General features: G+C 37.9%; 1 protein-coding gene and 1 pseudogene across 1 annotated transcript; both read right to left on the reverse strand.

The window, feature by feature from the left end:
• Nucleotides 1-8,633: 8,633 nt before the first annotated feature.
• LOC133854511 (transcription factor MYC1-like) lies at nucleotides 8,634-10,603 on the reverse strand (annotated as a pseudogene).
• A 9,000-nt stretch (nucleotides 10,604-19,603) lies between these two features.
• On the reverse strand, nucleotides 19,604-21,545 carry LOC133855011 (transcription factor MYC2-like). Its single transcript, XM_062291300.1, has 2 exons — nucleotides 20,643-21,545; nucleotides 19,604-20,481 (listed from the first exon to the last, which is right to left on the reverse strand). The coding sequence occupies exons 1-2, from the start codon at nucleotides 21,285-21,287 to the stop codon at nucleotides 19,741-19,743; spliced, it is 1,386 nt and encodes a 461-aa protein (XP_062147284.1). The 5' UTR covers nucleotides 21,288-21,545; the 3' UTR covers nucleotides 19,604-19,740.
• Nucleotides 21,546-22,721: the final 1,176 nt, after the last annotated feature.

Consider the following 22,721-nt stretch of genomic DNA (forward strand, 5'->3'; position numbering starts at 1 on the left):
GTTATCTGCGCCTACCCATTACTCACACATGTAAATACTGTAAACAAAAATCGATATCTGCATATATATATATATATATATATATATATAAACAGATACCGGTTTTAAAAAATGCATGCGGCTAATAATCGCATTTACATTCTTTTATATATTTAAATTCACTAAAACAACATCGTTTTAAATTTGGTAAGTTTAGGACTATTAGATTTTATTACGTCTTTTTTACTATCATCTCAAAGTCATACTTTATTGTATTTATTTTTCTATTTTATTTTCTTTTATTTGGTAATTCAAATTTCATTTACTCTATGAGACAGTAACCCTTTATGAGGCTCTCGATAGAGTTCACATATCCGAGCAGGTGTTCGGACAACCTGAAATTTGCTCGGGCATGTGGCTCTTTTCTCAATCTCCTGCTCAATTATAAGGAAGAGACAATCACTACAAAAAACCTTACAATTGGACGCATGTCTACAGTACCCGTTACTGTAGACACTCGTCCAATTAGGCACGTGTCTTTTTGACATCGTGGCTAACTGTATAATCTCCCCAATTGGACACGTGTAAACATAACAAAGTTAAAAAAACCTATAATTAATACTATATATATAGATATGCATGTGTAATACCCCATATTTTTTTTAAATATGAATATTTATGAAAATAAATATTTATTTACTAAGGAACATTTACCTTTATTGTTTTAGTTTAATTATAGTTCAATGAAGGTTTAAACGGGCCTTAAACTTTGAAATTACGAAAATGTGGTCAAATTAACTCCGTTTTGGTCGATTCAAAAGTCAAAACGCTCGTCTCAAAGTCCTCTAACTACCCTCCGAATTTCATAATTTTTGGACTTCGTTAAGGATACGAAAACACCCGTGCAAACAACTACCACTGTTTTGGACGAAAATTAGCATCAATAAATTTGTAGGTTCATTTTATTTCTAGCACAGCCCATATGAATCAATATACATCAGCCCACCTAATTCAAACAACCCAGTACAGCCCACACGTTACCCAGCCCAATCCAGCTTAGTTTGATCACAAGAGGAACTCAACTACTCAAGTTAGGAAATTAGTTCTTAAGTTGTCCAGGTGTTGCGTTTCCCCTCAACCTACGGACGTCATGCCTCAGCTCACAACTTGCTGCCCACGAATTCTTCCTAGCCATAGATCAGACCCCACCCATGTCATCCTAGCTGTCCAAAGCTTCTCCCTAAAGAGATACAGCCCTCTTTCGTCCACCTCTCTTTTCTTCTTCCTTCTTGGATCCTTGACAACGCAACACTCATCTAAACTTGCTGCCCAAGGAGTTGAATCTCAGCCTTTGATCTTTCTTGCTCCCCAAGCTGAATTCCAGCCATCAGATGAGATCAAAAGGGGGCCATCCAATTCGGAATAAAAGGAGGCAAGCACCCCCTCTTTTCACGCCAACTTCTCCTTCTTAATTCTCTCGGCTTCCTATGTTTTTTGCAGCAATGAACCAGCAGCACTTATCTTCTTTACTGCTCAAAAACAGCAAGTAAAACTCTCTGTTTTCTCTCCCAAAACAGCAGCTCTTTCACGGACAGCAACTCCTCTATCCCTTTTCTGGTTTTGTCTCATGTATAGTAGCAAGTGAAGACCCTTTCCCTCTGTTCTTTTGTTGTGTTTTCCTTACTGAGTTGTCAAACTCACCCCTTTTTCCCCCCAAATCTTTTCAGATGACATTGTAGACCGGAGTCTTTTCTTTATAGATGGCATAGACCCCACCCTAAGAGCAATAGATCGATAAAGACAGGTCTAACTTTTGTATTGTACATATTTATTTTGAGATGTAATAACTCAAGAACTACTATGTATATGTTCTTATAATGAAATATAGTTATGCGCTATTCCTAGGAAAATGTGTACATGTTTTAAATTATAGAGATGTTTTATAGCTCAAGTTCGCGTTTCCCTTATATTCCAAAACAGGGGCGTGACAAGATGGTATCAAAGCAAAGTCAACCGTAAGTTGACTTGATGTAAACCTAGGGAACGACATGGAAACCTAGACTTCGGATAGGTTGCACCATTACGCTTATGATTCAAAATTTTTTAACAAAATAGGAAGCTCTAAATCTGGACACGTTGCAGAGTTATGGAAGACGGAGGTGAAGGATCATCGCAAGGCACGAAAACCGAAGCTACCCCCAACGTGGCCCAAATGTTCCAAGAAATGGCTAGGCAGTTCATCACAGCCGTAACCGATTTCAGTGGTGAGGTACCTCGTGACGTGGAGCAAGGTTGCCCATTCAAAAGATTTGAAAGGCTTAACATCCCTATGTTTGACGGAAAACAAGGTCCTGTAGAATCTGAAAATTGGCTAGTAGACGTTGAAGAAATATTACAGTTGGCAGGATGTACAGAGGAACAGAAGGTATAATATACAGCTTACAGACTGTCTGGTGAAGCTAAACGATGGTGGAATGCCAAGAAAGTACTACTAGTTCAAGAATTAGGAAGTGAAAGGGCAATCTCTTGGGAACGTTTTCAAAAGGAGTTCCTTCAGCATTACTTCCCTAAAATCCTCAGAGACGCTAGAGCACGGGAATTTATGGACTTGACTCAAGGGAATATGACGGTTGCTCAGTACGCTGCTCGTTTTAATGAATTAGCTCGATTTGCGCCATACTTAGTAGTAGAGGAAGAAAACCGAGTGAGGAAGTTCGAACAGGGCCTCAATCACCAAATTCTTGATCGAGTCGTATGTCTTGAAATTAAAGATTTTGTGGAATTGGTCAACAAGGCCTCTCTAGCTGAGGATAGCATTAAGAAAAGTACTTTGGCAATGATGGATTCACGGAAGAGAACAGCACCCCCAATAAACGATGATCAACCCTCTTGGAAGTGAAGGCAGAATGGAGGCAACCAAGGAGTTAATTTTATAGGGGACAGACCAGCCCCATCCAACGGCATATTCTGCCCGAAATGTAACCGTCCTCATCAAGGGCAATGCCATATAGGAAGCAACGTATGCTTTTGGTGTGGGCAGACCGGACACTTCGTAAGAGACTGCCCCACAGCAAGGGTAGGAGCCAAATCCGAGCTGAAGGGAAATGGACAAAAGCAGGGTATACACTCTCACACTAGGCAAGGCGGAGACAAATAATAAAGTGGTGACAGGTACTCTACCCCTATTTTTTTTTTTCTAGCAAAGTATTAGTCACACATATTTAAATAACGTAAGATTAGGCTCCACTTCCGAAACTGTTTAAATCGCGTCGATCATAGGCATTGAATTGGAACGACGGACTACCTAGGATAACTTGGCACAAGGTTCCACTTTTATGGTGTAGTTATGATAGATACTACTCGGGTTGTAAGTATTGGATAAAGGTTAGTACCCCGCCTAAGTTGGTAGATCGACTTATACAATAGATCATGGTACAATATAAAATATTATTTTCTTACACCCTTTTTGAAATGATAAGAGCAACCGCTTATCATAGTCGAAGTTTTCGAGTATAGTACGTTTCTTTAGATTTAGAAATCTAAATCTCTGTTGAAAACTTCATAGTTTTTGAATTTCGAGGACGAAATTCAATAAGGGGAAAGATTGTAATACCCCATATTTTTTTTAAATATGAATATTTATGAAAATAAATATTTATTTACTAAGAAACATTTACCTTTATTGTTTTAGTTTAATTATAGTTCAATGAAGGTTTAAACGGACCTTAAACTTTGAAATTACGAAAATGTGGTCAAATTAACTCCGTTTTAGTCGATTCAAAAGTCAAAACGCTCGTCTCAAAGTCCTCTAACTACTCTTCGAATTTCATAATTTTTGGACTTCGTTAAGGATACGAAAACACCCGCGCAAACAACTACCACTGTTTTGGACGAAAATTAGCATCAATAAATTTATGGGTTCATTTTATTTCTAGCACAGCCCATATGAATTAATATACATCAGCCCACCTAATTCAAACAACCCAGTACAGCCCACACGTTACCCAGCCCAATCCAGCTTAGTTTGATCACAAGAGGAACTCAACTACTCAAGTTAGGAAATTAGTTCTTAAGTTGTCCAGGTGCTGCGTTTCCCCTCAACCTACGGACGTCATGCCTCAGCTCACAACTTGCTGCCCACGAATTCTTCCTAGCCATAGATCAGATCCCACCCATGTCATCCTAGATGTCCAAAGCTTCTCCCTAAAGAGATACAGCCCCTCTTTCGTCCACCTCTCTTTTCTTCTTCCTTCTTGGATCCTTGACAACGCAACACTCATCTAAACTTGCTGCCTAAGGAGTTGAATCTCAGCTTTTGATCTTTCTTGCTCCCCAAGCTGAATTCCAGCCATCAGATGAGATCAAAAAGGGGCCGTCCAATTCGGTATAAAAGGAGGCAAGCACCCCCTCTTTTCACGCCAACTTCTCTTTCTTAATTCTCTCGGCTTCCTATGTTTTTTGCAGCAATGAACCAGCAGCACTTATCTTCTTTACTACACAAAAACAGCAAGTAAAACTCTTTGTTTTCTCTCCCAAAACAGCAGCTCTTTCACGGACAGCACCTCCTCTATTCCTTTTCTGGTTTTGTCTCATGTATAGTAGCAAGTGAAGACCCTTTCCCTCTGTTTTTTGTTGTTGTTTTCCTTACTGAGTTGTCAAACTCACCCATTTTTCCCCCCAAATCTTTTCAGATGACACTGTAGACCGGAGTCTTTTCTTTATAGATGGCATAGACCCCACCCTAAGAGTTTAAGGGACTTAAAAAACAACAATCTTTTCTTTATTAAATACACGTGTCAAACAGTTAGACACGTGTATTTCAATACACGTGTCAAAATGTGCAGTTAGTGACTTCCACATCAGACACGAGTCGCACGCGTGGCAAAACGCACGTGGCAAACTGTTCGACACATGTACAGTACCCGTACACGTGCCGAACTGCACGTGGCGAATTTCACCAATTTTTGTAGTGAATTATTACAAGAAATCTCCAATTGTAGGTAACCCCGATCCTAAACTAAAACTTCTACCCCAAACTATTTGGGTTTCTATCTATTGTAAATGTTTTAGTAGGGGTGGCAATTCGGGTTTGTGCCGTGTCAAACCATGGGCATATTATTATATAATTTATTTAGGTCAACCCAAACTCAACTCATTTGATTAAATGAGTCAAATTTTTCAACCCTAAGATGACTCATTAAAATGAACGAGTAATACGACACGACCGACCCACATAACTCGTTTAATAAATAAATCAAGTTAGGTTGATCTGAACATGACATATTTCAAGCCATTTTGACCTGTTTAATATAAATGAGTTAAAGTGACTAAAATACTTAGTATGACCTGATTAACATAAGTTCACATCTTATAAGCCCATTTATTAATAGGGTCTTAATAAGGTCAACCAGGTTTCAAGTGAATTATACTTTATTAAACTGCGATATATGTGAAACTTATGGTCTGGTGGAACTTAATTTCGGCATCAACGCGCGCAAGCCCATGCATGCTTCGTCCAAGATATAAAAGAGTATAATGGGCCTATAAACTTTAGAGTTACATGGCTAGAGATGTGGGTCTTGGCTGCTCCAACTTGGAGTACTATTGGAAGGGTCTCTTCCAACTTTTTTTTTTTTTTGAACAGAAGAATAAACTTCCCATTAACAACTGAAAAATACAAAGGGTCTTTTTTCTCTTTCTCTTTCTCTTCTCCTCTCTACCATCTCTCGAACCCTTGACCTGGTCCAGGTAATAAATGCCACCGACCAAGGGTCTTTTCCAACTTCTTGTTCATGTTCAGGCGCGAGTTCGACCTGACCAACTCAATGGCGTTCTCATTTCAGTTGACACTCAAAAGTTTATGATTAATTCGAATGACAACCCATTTTCATATTCTTTATTTGTCTCCAAATAAATTAAGACAGATATTTGGAAATTATGGTTATATATATATATATATATGTTGATGCATGTGAAGTCTTGACAAGAATATATAATATACATAATATCCTTCAATTCAAGTCAATTAGAGGTAATTTATTGAGATAATAAGGTAGAACATAAGATCTTTACTCTAATATTATGTTAAATAAGATCTTATTTTAAAAGGCCTAACCCTAATAGAATATAATGAATTTAATCAGTAAGTCTAATAGATTGTTCGAATGGGCTCAAATAATAACTTGTCTTGCACTTTATATTGAGTCAGATCATGAGCCAACCTAGCCTCCATCTTACTCCATAAGATCATAAGTTGATAATTAATTTGGCTATTCCAAAAAGTTAAATTTTCAAGGAGATTCTCATCAAGGCTGTCATCCAAACTATTCCTATGTAATGCATGAGCGTCTTCCTATTATAATTACTAGTGGGTTTGTGTAAGGAGGTCAACTCCATAATGCAAAAGTTTTGGTGGGGGGCATAAAGAGAATAATTCTAAGATCCACTAGATGAGCTAGAAGAAGCTGGGTTTTCCAAAATTCAAAGGCGATACAGGCTTTCGCGACTTGAGGTGTTTTAACACAGTTTTGCTTGCAAAAGAGGGTTGGCGAATTTTGAAAAATCCTTCAAGCTTGGCTAGTCAAATTTTGAAAGCTAAATATTTTCCTAGGGGATCTTTTTTGGAGGCTAGTCTAGGGAGTCGACCTTTTTTTGCTTGGCAGAGTATTTTTTCTGCTAAAGATCTTATCAAGGATTGCATTGTATGGCGGATCGGAAATGGGGAAGTAGTCCAGATTTGAGGGATAAATGGCTACCACAACCGACTACTTATCAAGTTCAATCCCCAAAGACGGTACTTCCCAATAATGCTATGGTGTGTACTCTTATTGATCCGATTACCAATTGGTGGGATGGTTTATTACTGAATTCTATTTTTTGTAAAGAGGAAGAGGAGGTTATTTCATGGATTCCAATTAGTAAGTATGGACAATCTGACTTTATGGTATGGAAAGGTACCTCTATGGGCGAGTTCTCTATGCGGAGTGCTTATCATTTAGAGAAGGAGTGTCAAGAGGTTTCATTGGGTTATTGTTCATATACTTCTAGGTGAAACCATTTTTGGAATCTGATTTGGAGTATGAAGGTTCCGCGTGAATCTAGTTAAGATGTTTTTGTGGAGGGCTTGCCACAACGTCTTTCCTACCAAAGATAATTTAAACAAGAGAGGCTTGGGATTGGATCCATTTTGAGTTTTCTGTCTGACTGAAAGGGAAACTTCTACCCATATTCTATGGGACAGCCTTTCGAAATCTAATATGTGGAGCATTTGTGGGAGAAAAATTCAGAAGAGCTGCTTTGTTGATTCGACATTTGCAGATGTTTTTGAGCATTTAGTTGAGTTTTATATGTTGAAGTTTCTTGCAAGTTGTGGTTCAGACGTAATGGAGTACGTTCTTCATGGTGAGGTTTTTCAACATCCACGTGTTTAGCTTTGTTCGGCTTTTGGCTATATTGAGGATTATAGACATGCCATGGTTCGTGAGGAGAATACAACGGTGACTGGGATGGATCATGGTTCTGCAGGATTAACACGTTGGAAATCACCTCCTTTTGGACGTTTTAAGGTTAATTAGGATGCGGCTATGGACACTCATAATGGGAAGATGGGGTATGGTCTTATTGTTAGGGACTTCTCTGGTAAGGTACATGTTTGCCGTTGCTAGCTTTACGACTTACTCAATTTTGAAACCGGTAGTAGTCGAAGCCTATGCTGCATTGCGAGCGGCGAAACTTTGTAGGAATTTAAGGTTCACAAATATTATTCTGGAAAGCGACTCTCTTCAAGTTGTAACGGTCATAAAAAATTATGGTGTTAGTTGAACCATGTATGGGCATACTTTGGAGGATATTAAATTGGTCCTTAGTTCCTGTGAGTATTGGGAGATTTGTCATACTAAGCAGTCAAATAATTGGGCTGCACATTTGCTAGCTAGGATTTCGTTTGATTGTATTCTTGATTGTATTCGAAAAACTGTAGCATCAGAGCTTTCGACTCTGGTTATGTAGAGCATTATGCTCTTGTTTGTTTTCATGATATTAATAGAATCAGTATCTCCTTTTAAAAAAAGGGAAAGAGGGTGGGGGGTGAACATACCAAAAACAAGATTGAATCTTGATCTTTTGCTAAAAAGTGAGATGTTCACAATTCTGTATACTCAATTTTCATTTTGATAGCAGATTCTCAATTGTAGAACAACGTCGAGAATACATGTATTCATCTTGTTAATATTGATTTATATGAAGAGTTTTTCAATTCAAATTTTATGCAGTCGTTATTATTTTCTCTCATATAGGAGTTCAATGTTGAACCTATGAACTTGGGCTAACATTCAACACTCAAAATTTGACTACAAAAAGGTTCTAATTAGAGAAGTATGTCAACACTGAAATTTTGTATTTGTATTTTTCATGAAGAAGAGTACATGAGAATTAATGTTGGTGCATGCAAGAGACACAAAACATTTAAGCAAATACCAACGTTAGCTTTAAATATAAGAAAGAAGAAGTACAAAATATACTATGTTCCTTTCCTTGAACTGGCCGCTAAGCATCTGAAATTAATTCGACTCATCAGAAGCTTGTCTTATTTTCTACGAAACCGAAGGTGATCATCATGTAGGATGATTAAACCCCATGAAGTTAAGATAAGCTAATTAATTCTGCATTCTTTGAAGAATAGCAGTTCTCATGACCTCCTCACTTTGCAATCCATCCGGAACTTTAACCACAACGTCTTGAAGCATCATCTCCTTCACGTTTGATATGCTTGCCTGATGAATTTGAAACTCAAGATCTCTAAGCGCGTTCATCAATCTTGCACTAGGGTAGTTCACGTCGGGACATTGAACTCGGATCAACGCTTCTGATCCAACAATCTGCACCTCGATTTCCATTTTAGTTACAGTGAAACTGCCTGATGATTGCCGCCTTGTGTGACCAACCATGGCGTTGATGCTTTGATTGTCAAAAATATTGGCCTTTTGGGATGGTCGTTCTTTAAGTTTCGCCTCCAAGTCTTCAATTTTTGCCTTGAGACCATTGATGTATTCTACTGCATCAGCGAGTAGAGATGCTTTGTCCATCTTTGAAACATTGGGAACTGCTGACCGGAGCGCATAGAATCGATGGTTGAGCTTCTCTCGGCCCTGCCTCTCCGCTTCCACGTTGTTAAGAGGGAATTCTCGCCCAGTGATGATTGGCTTTCTTCCTCTTTTCTTCCTTCTTTTGCATCACCCTCTGATTGCACCTTCTCTTGCAACTGAGCTCGTGATGACGTTGCAATATTTAGAAGATAAATATCCGAGATGGAAAATTGTACCTGTTAAAATATAAATTAAATTATTAAAGTCATTCATTCTCATCATTTTAAGCTTTTAAGATTATTGGTTATCATTGAACACGTTATCATAACATAAGTTATGAATTCGAAATTCGTATCTATTAGTCCTTGCTTATTTCAATTAAATATTACATTTAAGCTTAAACTTTTAAGTTAAATAATGATTTTAATAGCACCTGATTCTCGTGGTTTTCCTCGTTGCAGACCGAAGAAGAAGTAATAGTTTCAGAACCAAAAAGCGACTTCACTAGTGGCACCAAGCCCCAATCTTCGTTGATGACATCGGTAGAACCCAATTCAACGACCCACGAGAAGTTGAAACACAAACCAATGTCCGAAAGCCATGCATACGAGCTTCTTCAACTCTCTCGCACTCGTAGAATTGAAGCTCGTCGTACCCTGTCAACCAAATGTACGCCCCGCAACTATACGCGCGGCCGAGAACGCCATCAGGCAGAGCAAATGACCGTGTCACAGAGACGGTGTAAAACCATTCAGAGTCAATGATATGGCCGTCCACTAGCCTATCTACGCCCATGTCTTCATCAAAAAGAACTTGGAATCCTTTCGTGATCGCATTGTTTTTGGTTTGGTCTTCTTCGGCTTTGGAAACGACGCCGGCGTCCTTGGTGCCACGGAAATGACCATCGCCCCAGGAGAAAACAACACGACCGTCGCTGTCTTTGGATGTTTGCCAGGAGAAAACTGGATGCACTCTCCCTACACTGGAGAAAACAATTGCACTATCCTTAGGACAGGAACTACATGCTACAACCCAAGTCTATACACAAAGAGGAGACCAGCTATACAGAAACACAAAGAACACAACCTACTGCAGAAAACAGAGAACCTAAACAGCAAAAACTAAATCAAAGAACTCAAATTCCATAGTTTAGCAAGCTTCTCATTTTGAGCAGCCCTCTTGAACCTCCCTTTAGCCATCACCCTGGTTCGGACCTCCCATCTAATATTCTTCACTATCACCGCTTCTGTCCTAGGGGTGTTTCCATGACAAAGATCATTTCGGAGCTTCCATAAATGGTAGATTGATGCAGCTAAGCATAATCTGCAGAGATTAGCCATTAAGCTTCTGCCGGTGAACTTAGCTTCATACCAGTCCTTCACTTTCTCCCATTCAATTTCAGGTCTTGTTATACATCCCTCCATAGCAGCTCGCCATACTCTACGGCTGAAACTACATTGGAAGAACAAATGCTCAATATTTTCCTGAGTGCTATAGCAGAAACGGCACAGAGTGTCTCCACCAAATTTCCAACCACACATTTTTTCTTTAGTGACAAGGGCACCTCTAAAAACCAACCAAAGCATAAAAGCATGGCGAGGTATTGCCAATGGAAACCATACAACCTTAAACCAAGTAACTTCAGTTTTTTTTTTTTTTTTTTTTTTTTTTTTTTTTTTTTTTTTTTTTTTTATTTTTTATCTAAGGAACTCCAAAGTTTCTGTGCATGAGTACAAGCCTTTCTTGGAATTCCAAATAGGCTGATCAGATTCACCTATAGGAATCTCAGGCAACAGACTTTGAATTTGGATAAGTTGATCCAAACGAGCAGCCGACTAGTACCACTCTCCATTTCTAATGATAGAAGAGACACGGGCATCCACATGACTACCTGCATCATACATTGCTCTATAACCATATTTCTCTAAAAGACACCCATCCGGATGCCAATGATCCCACCAAAGAAAGACTCTACTTTCCCTACCTATGGAGAACCGAATACATTTTTTAGCAAATTCTCTAAGCTTTAACAATTTCTTCCAACTCCAAGAACAAGTGCTTGGAATGGGGATATGCCAAAAGCTTCTCCCCCTTAAGCCAGGTTGTCTCCACCCAAGACACTAAAGAGCATGCTCAAGTGAACAAACTCCAAATGTGATTTAGCATTGCTGCCCTATTCGAATATTTGACTGCAGATCAAGCAGTCAATTGACCAAGTAGACCCTATACTTCAAATTGTTAAACAAATGAGTCTCATTAGAGCCCACAAATTGCAATTGGGCCATTAATTTAAGGGGATTATGATCTTCTACAATTATTTGTCCGTATTGAAGAGAATTCGAACAGATGATTGTAAGAGATCATTAATGGGACCCACCTGACCGGATAAGTGGTTGGTCAGTCCAATGTAAGAGGGAATTTTGAGTGTATTGAGGTTTTAGATTTTGAGTAATTTTTTTTTACTACTTTTTGTACTTCAATTTTTTTTTTTTTGGAAAACACAGATTGCCTGCTTTCATTGAAACAACGAACCCAAAGGGTTCAATTACAACATTTAAGGAATTCAACGACTCCCTAAACATAAAATCAGAACTAAAATCTGATTTGGGAGCAAACTACCTAAAAAATACTCAAAGATTACAAGAACATACATTGGAAGCTACTCTAAACAAATACGCATCACTACTAAAAATAAAAGAGGGCTGATCTACACTATGAAGCGAAAAAGTCCAATAATATCCAAGCATCTACAAGGCAGCTTGCAGATCTTAACTAACAAAGAACCAAAAAATCTACATCTAAAGAACAAAACAAAAACAACAAATGAAAAACCAGCAAACAGAGGCCCGGTGAGGGGAGGGGGGAGCCGCCAAACAGGAAACACCAGAGCATCCGAGAATCGTCGTCAGACGGGGGAGTGGAAGGCGGGAGAGTGGCGCGTGGCTGTCACGCGCCAGGGAGAATCCAGGCGCGTGAACGCCACGCACCGATGAGGAGAAGGCGGTGAGAGACACACCGAACGTCGGCCGACTTGGAGGACGCCGGTGAAACCAATGGTGAGGCCTGTGATGTGCAATAATGGCGAGAGAAACGTAGATCTAAATCCGAAAATTTCGACCCAAAACCGCTCCAAAAATGACACAAAAACACGGTGAAATCGGCCCCAACACAAGAAAAAGCACTGCCTGCACAAAGAGACAACAGAAAAAACAAAGAAACAAACCAACAACCTCCACCGGGTCAAAAAACCGGGAGGAACAAAACTTCCAAAAGCCCGAAAAGCTTGGAGAATACGACCATTCACCCTTGGAAACAAGCCCACGGGGGAACAAAAGCCACCCTAACCCTAAAGACTAAAGGGAGACACGAGCACCCGGAGAGGAAGGCAAGAAACCTCCCCCTCCGGGCGAAACAACATGCACAGGAGGGGCTCTCTCTTTCCCGGGGGGGGAGGGGGGGGGGGATTTGAGCGAGAGAGAGTTTTTTTCATTTACATATAGATGTAAACTTATTAAAACGAACTGTTATCTTAAAAGCTTAAACTAATAATTAAGAATTAATAAATTTAATCATTTAATCAATATTTTAACACTCTTCCTCACGTGTGTGGGTTCAAACTCCCTTTTAATTGGTGAGGCTCAATACATGAAATATTTAATTGAAATGTGAGTGAATAATAATAGAGTCGATCAGGGTTCAAACTCATGACATTTGACTCTAATAACATATTAAATTACCACATATCTTAAAAGTTTAAGATCATTTAATCAATACGAACTTCGTAAATCTTAGTGTCATGTTTTGTTGTGTTATTTGTATTAAATTGATGGGATGATTACCTTTTGCTCTTATGATCTCATGTTTACTCGATGTCAAAATCTTGTTTGTGCATGAAAAAATAACTAAAGTAAACTAAAGTTGATAATTAAAATATATATATATTATTGTAGTAAATTTTTTTTATTTAAATAATAAAAAAAAAATTATTGATGTGATATAAAATTAAAATGTTTTAAAGTTAAATTTTTTAAAAAAAAGTGAAATTTTTTTTTTGTTTTACCAAACAATTCCTAAAGGAAACAGAAGTTGATAATTTTCAACCGTTCTTTTGATTCTAAAACTTCACTTTGGGAATATATGGTTGACGCGACGACCCGGCCAAGTCGTGGGGTTCCAAACGTCATCCCTCACATCTGGACTGCTTGCATTTTTTGATTTCTTTCATCTCTACGCACAACGACTTTAGGGGCCTAAATCCTAATTAACTATGCTCTTTGCGGCCACTGAGATTCCTAATTAAGGAGTTGCCACCGGCCTCATGGCGTGCTCAAGAAATTCCATACTCTACCACGTCAGCGAGTAGTCATCTTCTTTTACGGTTGTACCTTTTAGGCAGGTCTTTAGAGATGAAAATTCTCAACAATTTTATTGGTCGGACAGTTAATAATTTAGAAGTTAAAGTTTTTATGAAATTCCCGTATCCGCGTAAATCTTGTACAGTCCATCTGTCCTCGATTGGATCGGATAAATAAATTCCTTTAAAAAATTTTGTAAATTGCTGAGAATTCAAAACCGTTTGGACAGTGCACATAAAACATAGTCGGAGGTGTGTTTGGTAACATGAACTTGTTTGACAAATACATGTACAGAACAGAGTAATGGATTGTTAGTTTTGAAATTAGTAAAAAGTGATGATATGATATAAAATAAAAATAATTTGTATAAAAAAGTGAAAAAGTTTTGTTTTGTAGTGAATTTTTTTATTTGAATAGTAATAAAAAATTATTGATGTAATATAAAAAATGAAAAAAGTAAAAATGTGTTGATGTTGATTTGTGGTAGAAAATATAAAAAAAAAAGTGATAAAAAAATTATATGAACAGTATCAGCATTATGCTGTTCTGTTCTGTAACCTATCAAACAAGTCCATAATTTTAAAAAATAAATATCATTCTAATTTTAACTTTTTTTAAAAATAAATTATATTTTATCCAACTCATTTTAAAAATTTAAATTTCAAAATTTAAAATTTACGTATCAAATAAAAATTAAATTTTAATTTCAAAAATTTAACAATATAGTGTATGAGCAGTTGTACGTCTTGGGATTTGCAAAAACACGTTTTGTCCTTTAGCAGCAAGACAGCAAGTGTTGGAAAAGTCAATAACTGCAAAAGTTTTGATTCGCGCTTGATTTTGGTACATGGTCACGAATCGCGGCAGAAATAGTCAGGAATCAATGAATATATTGATTTTCCCATCCTGTTTTCCTCTTTTCTTGCCATGGTGTAATTATTACTGGCTGGCTGGCTGCTTGGCCACGTACAGTGGAGTAACGTTTTTTACATTATAAATGAGAAATGTTAAGGGTACTAAACTTTTATAAAGAGAGTTTTATTAACTGACGTGACATGTTATATAAATACAAAAATACCCTTCATCAGTTCTAAGAAAAATGGGTCAGATCCTCTTCCCATAGCCAGATCCAGTTCTCACCGGCGACCCCGTTCTATGGCCAAAATAGCCGGATCCCGTCCAGCCGAGCGGGATCCAGCCGTTCCCTGAACAGAACGGCCGGATCCTGCTCGGCTGGACAGGATCTGGCCGTTCCCCGGACAGAACGGCCGGATCCCGCCCGACTGGATGAAATCTGGCTGTTCCCGGCCAGAAAGTCCGGATCCCGGCCAACTAGCGGGGATGGCCGGGATTTGGCCCTTTCCCGACTAGACTGGCCGGATTCCGGCCTATTTGGCAGGGGATTAGGTCGTCGAGGTGAGTGGTCGGGAATTTCTGGCGATATGCTGTGTTTCCGGCATGGTATATTCACCGATAGATGGAAGGGGCAATTTTGTCTTTATGTACTAAAATATTTTTTAATTCATTTTACTATTAAACTGATGTGGAGCCACTTATGAAGTTCAACATCAGTTAGTAAAACTCTTTTGGTAAAAATTTAAGTACACCTAGCATTTCTCGTTATAAATTACACAAGAGGGTGAAAATGCCGGTAAATAATATCCATATATATTTGCTATCTGTACCTAACCATTACTCGCACATGCAAATACGGTTAGCAAAAATCAATATCCACATATGTGAAAGCAGATAACGGTCTTAAAGAATGCATGCGGCTAATAATCGCATCTACATTCCTTTATATATATATAAATTCACTAAAACGACATTGTTTTGAATTTGGTAAGTTTAGGACTATTAGATTTTATTAGGTCTTTTTCACTATCATCTCAAAATCATACTTTATTGTATTTAATTTTCTATTTAATTTTCTTTTATTTGGTAATGCAAATCTCATTTACTCTATGAGACAGTAACCCTCTATGAGGCTCGCGATAGAGTTCACATGTCCTAACAGGTGTTCGGACAACCTGAAATTTGCTCGGGCACGTGGCTCTTTTCTCAATTTCCTGCTTAATTATAAGGAAGAGACAATTATTACAAGAAATCCCCAATTGTAGGTAACCCCGTTCCTAAACTAAAACTTCTACCCCGAGCTATTTGGGTTTCTATCTATTGTAAATGTTTTAGTAGGGGTGTTAATTCGGGTTTGTGCCGTGTCAAACCATGGGCATACTATTATATAATTTATTTGGGTCAACCCAAACTCAACTCATTTAATTAAATGAGTCAAATTTTTCAACCCTAACATGACTCATTAAAATGAACGAGTGACACGACACGACCGACCCACATAACCCATTTAATAAATAAATCAAGTTGGGTTGATCTGAACATGACATATTTCAAGCCATTTTGACCTGTTTAATATAAATGAGTTAAATTGACTAAAATACTTAGTATGACCTGATTAACATAAGTTCACATCTTATAAGCATAAATTATACCAATTATACGCATTCACAACTAGATTCATGATAATCAATATCCAATTAACCATAACCATAACCATAACCATATATAATTTATAAACATAACCCAACTTCTCAGTGTAATATCCAACCAGATAATATTGCAGTCTAATAAAGTTCATCTCCACAAACAAATACATACCAATTATAAAAGAAAATAAGATTACATGTCTAATTGGATTTACACTTTAGGGTTTGCAAACAAATTTTTTCTTTCTTTCTTTCTTTTTTTAGGAAAAAAAAAAAAAGAAAGCATTTTAATTTTTTTCCGGTTATGCGGATCACCTAAGAGGTAAGTGGGTTGACCCAAAATTGAGCTCATTTATTAATAGGGTATTAACAGGGTTGACCCGGTTTCACGCGAATTATACTTTATTAAACTATAACTCGCTAATTTTATGTTGGAGTTCATGTCATATTCGTAAATTGTATGAAAAATTGTCCGCCATAATTTTAACTGCGCGCAATGTGAAATTTATGGTCTGGTGGAACTTAATTTCGGCATCAACGCGCGCAAGCCCATGCATGCTTCATCCAAGATATAAAAGAGTATAATGGGCTTATAAACTTTAGAGTTACGAGAGCTTCTACACATCCTCCCCATACCCGTCTTATCACCCTTTTATAATAAAAATCATTTTTTTTAAGAAAAAGAAGGTGATAAGGGGGGGATCTTTAGCATTTCCCTAGAGTTACATGGCTAGAGATGTGGGTCTTGGCTGCTCCAACTTGGAGTACTATTGGAAGGGTCTTTTCCAACTTTATTTTTTTGAACAGAAGAATAAACTTCCCATTAACAACTGGAAAATACAAAGGGTCTTTTTTCTCTTTCTCTTCTCCTCTATACCATCTTTCGAACCCTTGACCTGGTCTAGGTAACAAATGCCACCAACCAAGGGTCTTTTCCAACTTCTTGTTCATGTTCAGGCGCGACCTCGACCTGACCAACTCAATGGTGTTCTCATTTCAGTTGACACTCAAAAGTTTATGATTAATTCGAATGACAACCCATTTTCATATTCTTTATTTGTCTCCAAATAAATTAAGACAGATATTTGGAAATTATGGTTATGTGTATATATATATATATATATATATATATATGTTGATGCATGTGAAGTCATGACAAGAATATATAATATACATAATATCCTTCAATTCAAGTCAATTAGAGGTAATTTATTGAGATAATAAGATAGAACTTAAGATTTTTACTCTAATATCATGTTAAATTAGATCTTATTTTAAAAGGCCTAACCCTAATAGAATATAATGAATTTAATCAGTAAGTCTAATAGATTGTTCGAATGGGCTCAAGCAATAACTTGTCTTGCACTTTATATTGAGTCAGATCATGAGCCAACTAGCCTCCATCTTACTCCATATATAAGATCATAAGTTGATAATTAATTTGGCTATTTGAAAAAGTTAAATTTTCAAGGAGATTCTCATCAAGGCTGTCATCCAAACTATTCCTATGCAATGCATGAGCGTCTTCCTATTACTAGTGGGTTTGTGTAAGGAGGTCAACTCCATAATGCAAAAGTTTTGGTGGGGGGCATAAAGAGAATAATTCTAAGATCTACTAGATGAGCTGGAAGAAGCTGGGTTTTTCAAAATCCAAAGGCGATACATGCTTTCGCGACTTGAGGTGTTTTAACACAGCTTTGCTTGCAAAACAGGGTTGGCGGATTCTGACAAATCCTTCAAGCTTGGCTAGTCAAATTTTGAAAGCTAAATATTTTCCTAAGGGATCTTTTTTGGAGGCTAGTCTAAGGAGTCGACCTTTTTTTACTTGGCGGAGTAATTTTTTTGCTAAAGATCTTATCAAGGAAGGCATTGTATGGCGGATCGGAAATGGTGAAGTAGTCCAGATTTGAGGGATAAATGGCTACCCCAACCGACGACTTATCAAGTTCAATCCCCAAAGACGGTACTTCCCGATAATGCTATGGTGTATACTCTTATTGATCCAATTACCAATTGGTGGGATGGTTTATTACTGAATTCTATTTTTTGTAAAGAGGAAGAGGAGGTTATTTCATGGATTCCAATTAGTAAGTATGGACAATCTGACTTTATGGTATGGAAAGGTACCTCTATGGGCGAGTTCTCTATGCGGAGTGCTTATCATTTAGAGAATGAGCGTCAAGAGGTTTCATTGGGTTATTGTTCATATACTTCTAGGTTAAACCATTTGTGGAATTTGATTTGGGGTATGAAGGTTAATTCCGCGCGAATCTAGTTAAGATGTTTTTGTGGAGGGCTTGCCACAATGTCTTTCCTACCAAAGATAATTTAAACAAGAGAGGCCAGCTTGGGATTGGATCCGTTTTGAGTTTTATGTCTGACTGAAAGGGAAACTACTACCCATATTCTATGGGACAGCCTTTCGACATCTAATATGTGGAGCATTTGTGGGAGAAAAATTCAGAAGAGCTGCTTTGTTGATTCGACATTTGCAGATGTTTTTGAGCATTTAGTTGAGTTTTGCACTTATGAGGAGTTGGCTTTATATGTTGAAGTTGCTTGCAAGTTGTGGTTCAGACGTAATGGAGTACGTTCTTCATGGTGAGGTTTTTCATCATCCACGTGTTTAGCTTTGTTCGGCTTCTAGCTATATTGAGGATAATAGACATGCGATGGCTCGTGAGGAGAATACAACGGTGACTGGGATGGATCATGGTTCTGCTGGATTAACACGTTAGAAATCACCTCTTTTTTTACGTTTTAAGGTTAATTAGGATGCGGCTATGGACATTCATAATGGGAAGATGGGGTATGGTCTTATTGTTAGGGACTTCTCTGGTAAGGTACGTGTTTGCCGTTGCTAGCTTTACGACTTACTCAATTTTGAAACCGGTAGTAGTCGAGTGGCGGAATTTTGTAGGAATTGGAGGTTTACAAATATTATTCTGGAAAGCGACTCTCTTCAAGTTGTAACGGTCATCAAAAATTATGGTGTTAGTTGGACAATGTATGGGCAGACTGTGGAGGATATTAAATTGGTCCTTAGTTCCTGTGAGCATCGGGAGATTTGTCATACTAAGCAGTCAAGTAATTGAGCTGCACATTTGCTAGCTAGGATTTCGTTTGATTGTATTCGGGAAACTGTAGCATCAGAGCTTTCGACTCTGGTTATGTAGAGCATTATGCTCTTGTTTGTTTTCATGATATTAATGAAATTAGTACCTTCTTTTAAAAAAGGGGAAGGGGGGGAGGGGGAGAACATACCAAAAACAAGATTGAATCTTGATCTTTTGCTAAAAAGTGAGATGTTCACAATTCTGTATACTCAATTTTCATTTTGATAGCAGATTCTCAATTGTAGAACAACATCGAGAATACATGTATTCATTTGTTAATATTGATTTATATTAAGAGTTTTTCAATTCAAATTTTATGCAGTCGTTATTATTTTCTCTCATCTAGGAGTTCAATGTTGAACCTAGCTATGAACTTGGGCTAACATTCAACACTCAAAATTTGACTAAAAAAAAGTTCTAATTAGAGAAGTATGTCAACACTGAAATTTTGTATTTGTATTTTTCATGAAGAAGAGTACATGAGAATTAATGTTGGTGCAAGAGACACAAAACATTTAAGCAAATACCAACGTTAGCTTTAAATATAAGAAAGAAGAAGTACAAAATATACTATGTTCATTTCCTTGAACTGGCCGCTTAGCATCTGAAATTAATTCGACTCATCAGAAGCTTGTCTTATTTTCCACGAAACCGAAGGTGATCATCATGTAGGATGATTAAACCCCATGAAGTTAAGATAAACTAATTAATTCTGCATTCTTTGAAGAATAGCAGTTCTCATGACCTCCTCACTTTTCAATCCATCCGGAACTTTAACCACAACGTCTTGAAGCATCATCTCCTTCACGTTTGATATGCTTGCATGATGAATTTGAAACTCAAGATCTCTAAGCGCGTTCATCAATCTTGCAGAAGGGTAGTCCACGTCGGGACACTGAACTCGGATCAACGCTTCTGATCCAACAATCTGCACCTCGATTTCCATTTTAGTTACAGTGAAACTGCCTGATGATTGCCGCCTTGTGTGACCAACCATGGCGTTGATGCTTTGATTGTCAAAAATATTGGCCTTTTGGGATGATCGTTCTTTAAGTTTCGCCTCCAAGTCTTCAATTTTTGCCTTGAGATCATTGATGTATTCTACTGCATCAGCGAGTAGAGATGCTTTGTCCATCTTTGAAACATTGGGAACCGCTGACCGGAGCGCATAGAATCGATGGTTGAGCTTCTCTCTGCGCTGCCTCTCCGCTTCGACGTGATTAAGAGGGGATTCTCGCCCGGTGATGATTGGTTTTCTTCCTCTTTTCTTCCTCTTTTCAGACGCAAAATGGCTGTCAGAGTCAGAAGGCACCGAGTCAGGCGATGAGCGGCCAAGACCCGCCGGCCCTTCTTTCGCATCACCCTCTGATTTCGCCTTCTCTTGTAACTGAGCCCGTGATGACGTTGCAATATTCAGAAGAGAAATATCAGGGTTGGAAAATTGTACCTGTTAGAGTATAAACTAAATTGTCAAATTCATTCATTTCTTCCGGTTTAAGATTTTAGAATTATTGGTTATCATTTAGCACGGTATTACGATATAATTCATGAATTCAAACTTTGTTTCTGTCATTAAACTTTTAGAATAAGTAACAATTTTAACGGTACCTGATCTTCGTGGTTTCCCTCATTACAGATTACAGGAGAAGTAGTATTTTCAGAACCAAAAAGCGACTTCACTAGCGGCACCAAGCTCCAATCTTCTTTGATGACATCGGAAGATCCGAATTCAACGACCCCACGAGAAGTTGAAACACAAACCAATGTCCGAACGCCATGCATGCGAGCTTCTTTAACTCTCTCGCACTCGTAGTATTGAAGCTCGTGGGACCCTGTCAACCAAATGTACGCCCCGCAACTATACGCGCGGCCGAGAACGCCATCGCCCAGTGCAAACGACCGTGTCACAGAGACGGTGTAAAACCATTCAGAGTCAGTGACATGGCCGTCCAGTACTAGCCTGTCTACGTCCATGTCTTCATCAAAAAGAGCTTGGAATCCTTTCGTGATCGCCTTCTTTTTGGGTTGTTGTTCTTCGGCTTTGGAAGCGACTCCGGCTTCCTTGGTACCACGGAAATGACCATCGCCCCATGAGAAAACAACACGACCGTCGCTGTCTTTGGATGTTCGCCAGAAGATGGCGTAGACCCACCATTCAGGCCGGCTTTGAAGTATGAACTGGAGGTGGTGTTGAAGCGTGGGTGAGGCTTCATGACCAGCGGCAATAAGCGATGAAGAAGAAGAGGAAGACATAATCTCTTCGATTTTGCTTCTATTTGTTGCTCCTTAATTATCTCTACTGTCTTTGACAGATCGAGTAGGCAACTGATAATTGAAGCGAATGTTGAAAAGTATCAAAGAGAACGAGAAGCAGCAAAGAAGAAATTAAACGACGACGGATGCCATGTGTTCTGGAAAAGATGCCACCTACGAAAGAGGTATTTAATCTCGGAGTTAATTACCTTTTTACTGTTGGGGTAAGAAGTAGCGAGGAAACTACCACGTGATAAACATTTAGGAGTCAAGAGCCAATGGGTGAGTTTCTGTGGGTCGTCACAATTTCTTGAAAACATTGGTTGTGGGCAGCCATGTTTTCGTGAAGGAGTCTATCTTCCTCTTCCCAAATGGGAAAAGGCTGCTGGTTGAATTTCGAATAAATTTACAGTACTGGAATGTCCCGCAATCGAGTATAGATGCATGTTCTTGGCTTCATTTGAGGTGGGTTTAATTAGCTCTATCTATCTAATTAACGAAGGGAAATTTTTACAGTTAAAACGTGGTTATCAGTTCTAGAAGTCATTTTTTTATCATATAATTATTGAACTAGACGATTTGCTAACGAATTGGACATGCTGATTTAACTCGATGGCTCGTGGTATAAAATACTTATCCATCTGGATATATAATTTCTAATTGACTACTTGAATATTTTATTGTAGATCATGCAGTCAATGGATCAGGTAGACGCTATATTTCGAACCGTTAAACAAATGGGTTCCATTGGAACCTACAAATTTTAGAATTATTTGTTCGAATTTAAAAGAATTCAGATAAGTAATTGTAAGAGATAATTTATAAGACCCGATCATTAAACCAGATAAGTAGTTGAACAGCTTAATTTTTATTTGATCAAGTGAGTCTTATAAATATTCTCTCAAAATTACCTGCTTAAATTTTTTTAAAATTAAAACAAATAATTATAAAAAATTCTTATCTTAATAAGGTTGGAAAAGAGAGATTCTTATAATGTGCATATCATGACCCTACAAGGGCCCCCTTTCATTATGCTGAAAGTAGTAATGGGTTTAGTACTTTAATCAAACGTTGTACGATGTAGCGTCACTTGACTTTCACGTGGGGTCCAGTTATTTTTTGCTTATGGTTTTTTACTTGGATTGATCTTCTTCTTCAATTTTGGCCGATTTTTATTTTATTTTTTTAGAATTTTATCCCTCAAATAAAACTAATTAAATTTTTCAAGTTCATTTGAACGGATCAGAAGATCTTTGTCCAAAATACAAAGAGTAGACATTTTCTCGTACTTTTGTAGTGCATAACAACTACGGAGTTAGAAAAAGTTTGTCTTTTGTTACGTTTCTTTTTTTTATGTAAGAGCGAATTTAGAGTGTATTGAGGTTTTAGATTTTGAGTATTTTTCTCTTATTTTTTTGTTTTGAACAAATAGCA

This window comes from Alnus glutinosa, chromosome 13 (assembly GCF_958979055.1).
Source record: "Alnus glutinosa chromosome 13, dhAlnGlut1.1, whole genome shotgun sequence".
Lineage (NCBI taxonomy): Eukaryota > Viridiplantae > Streptophyta > Magnoliopsida > Fagales > Betulaceae > Alnus > Alnus glutinosa.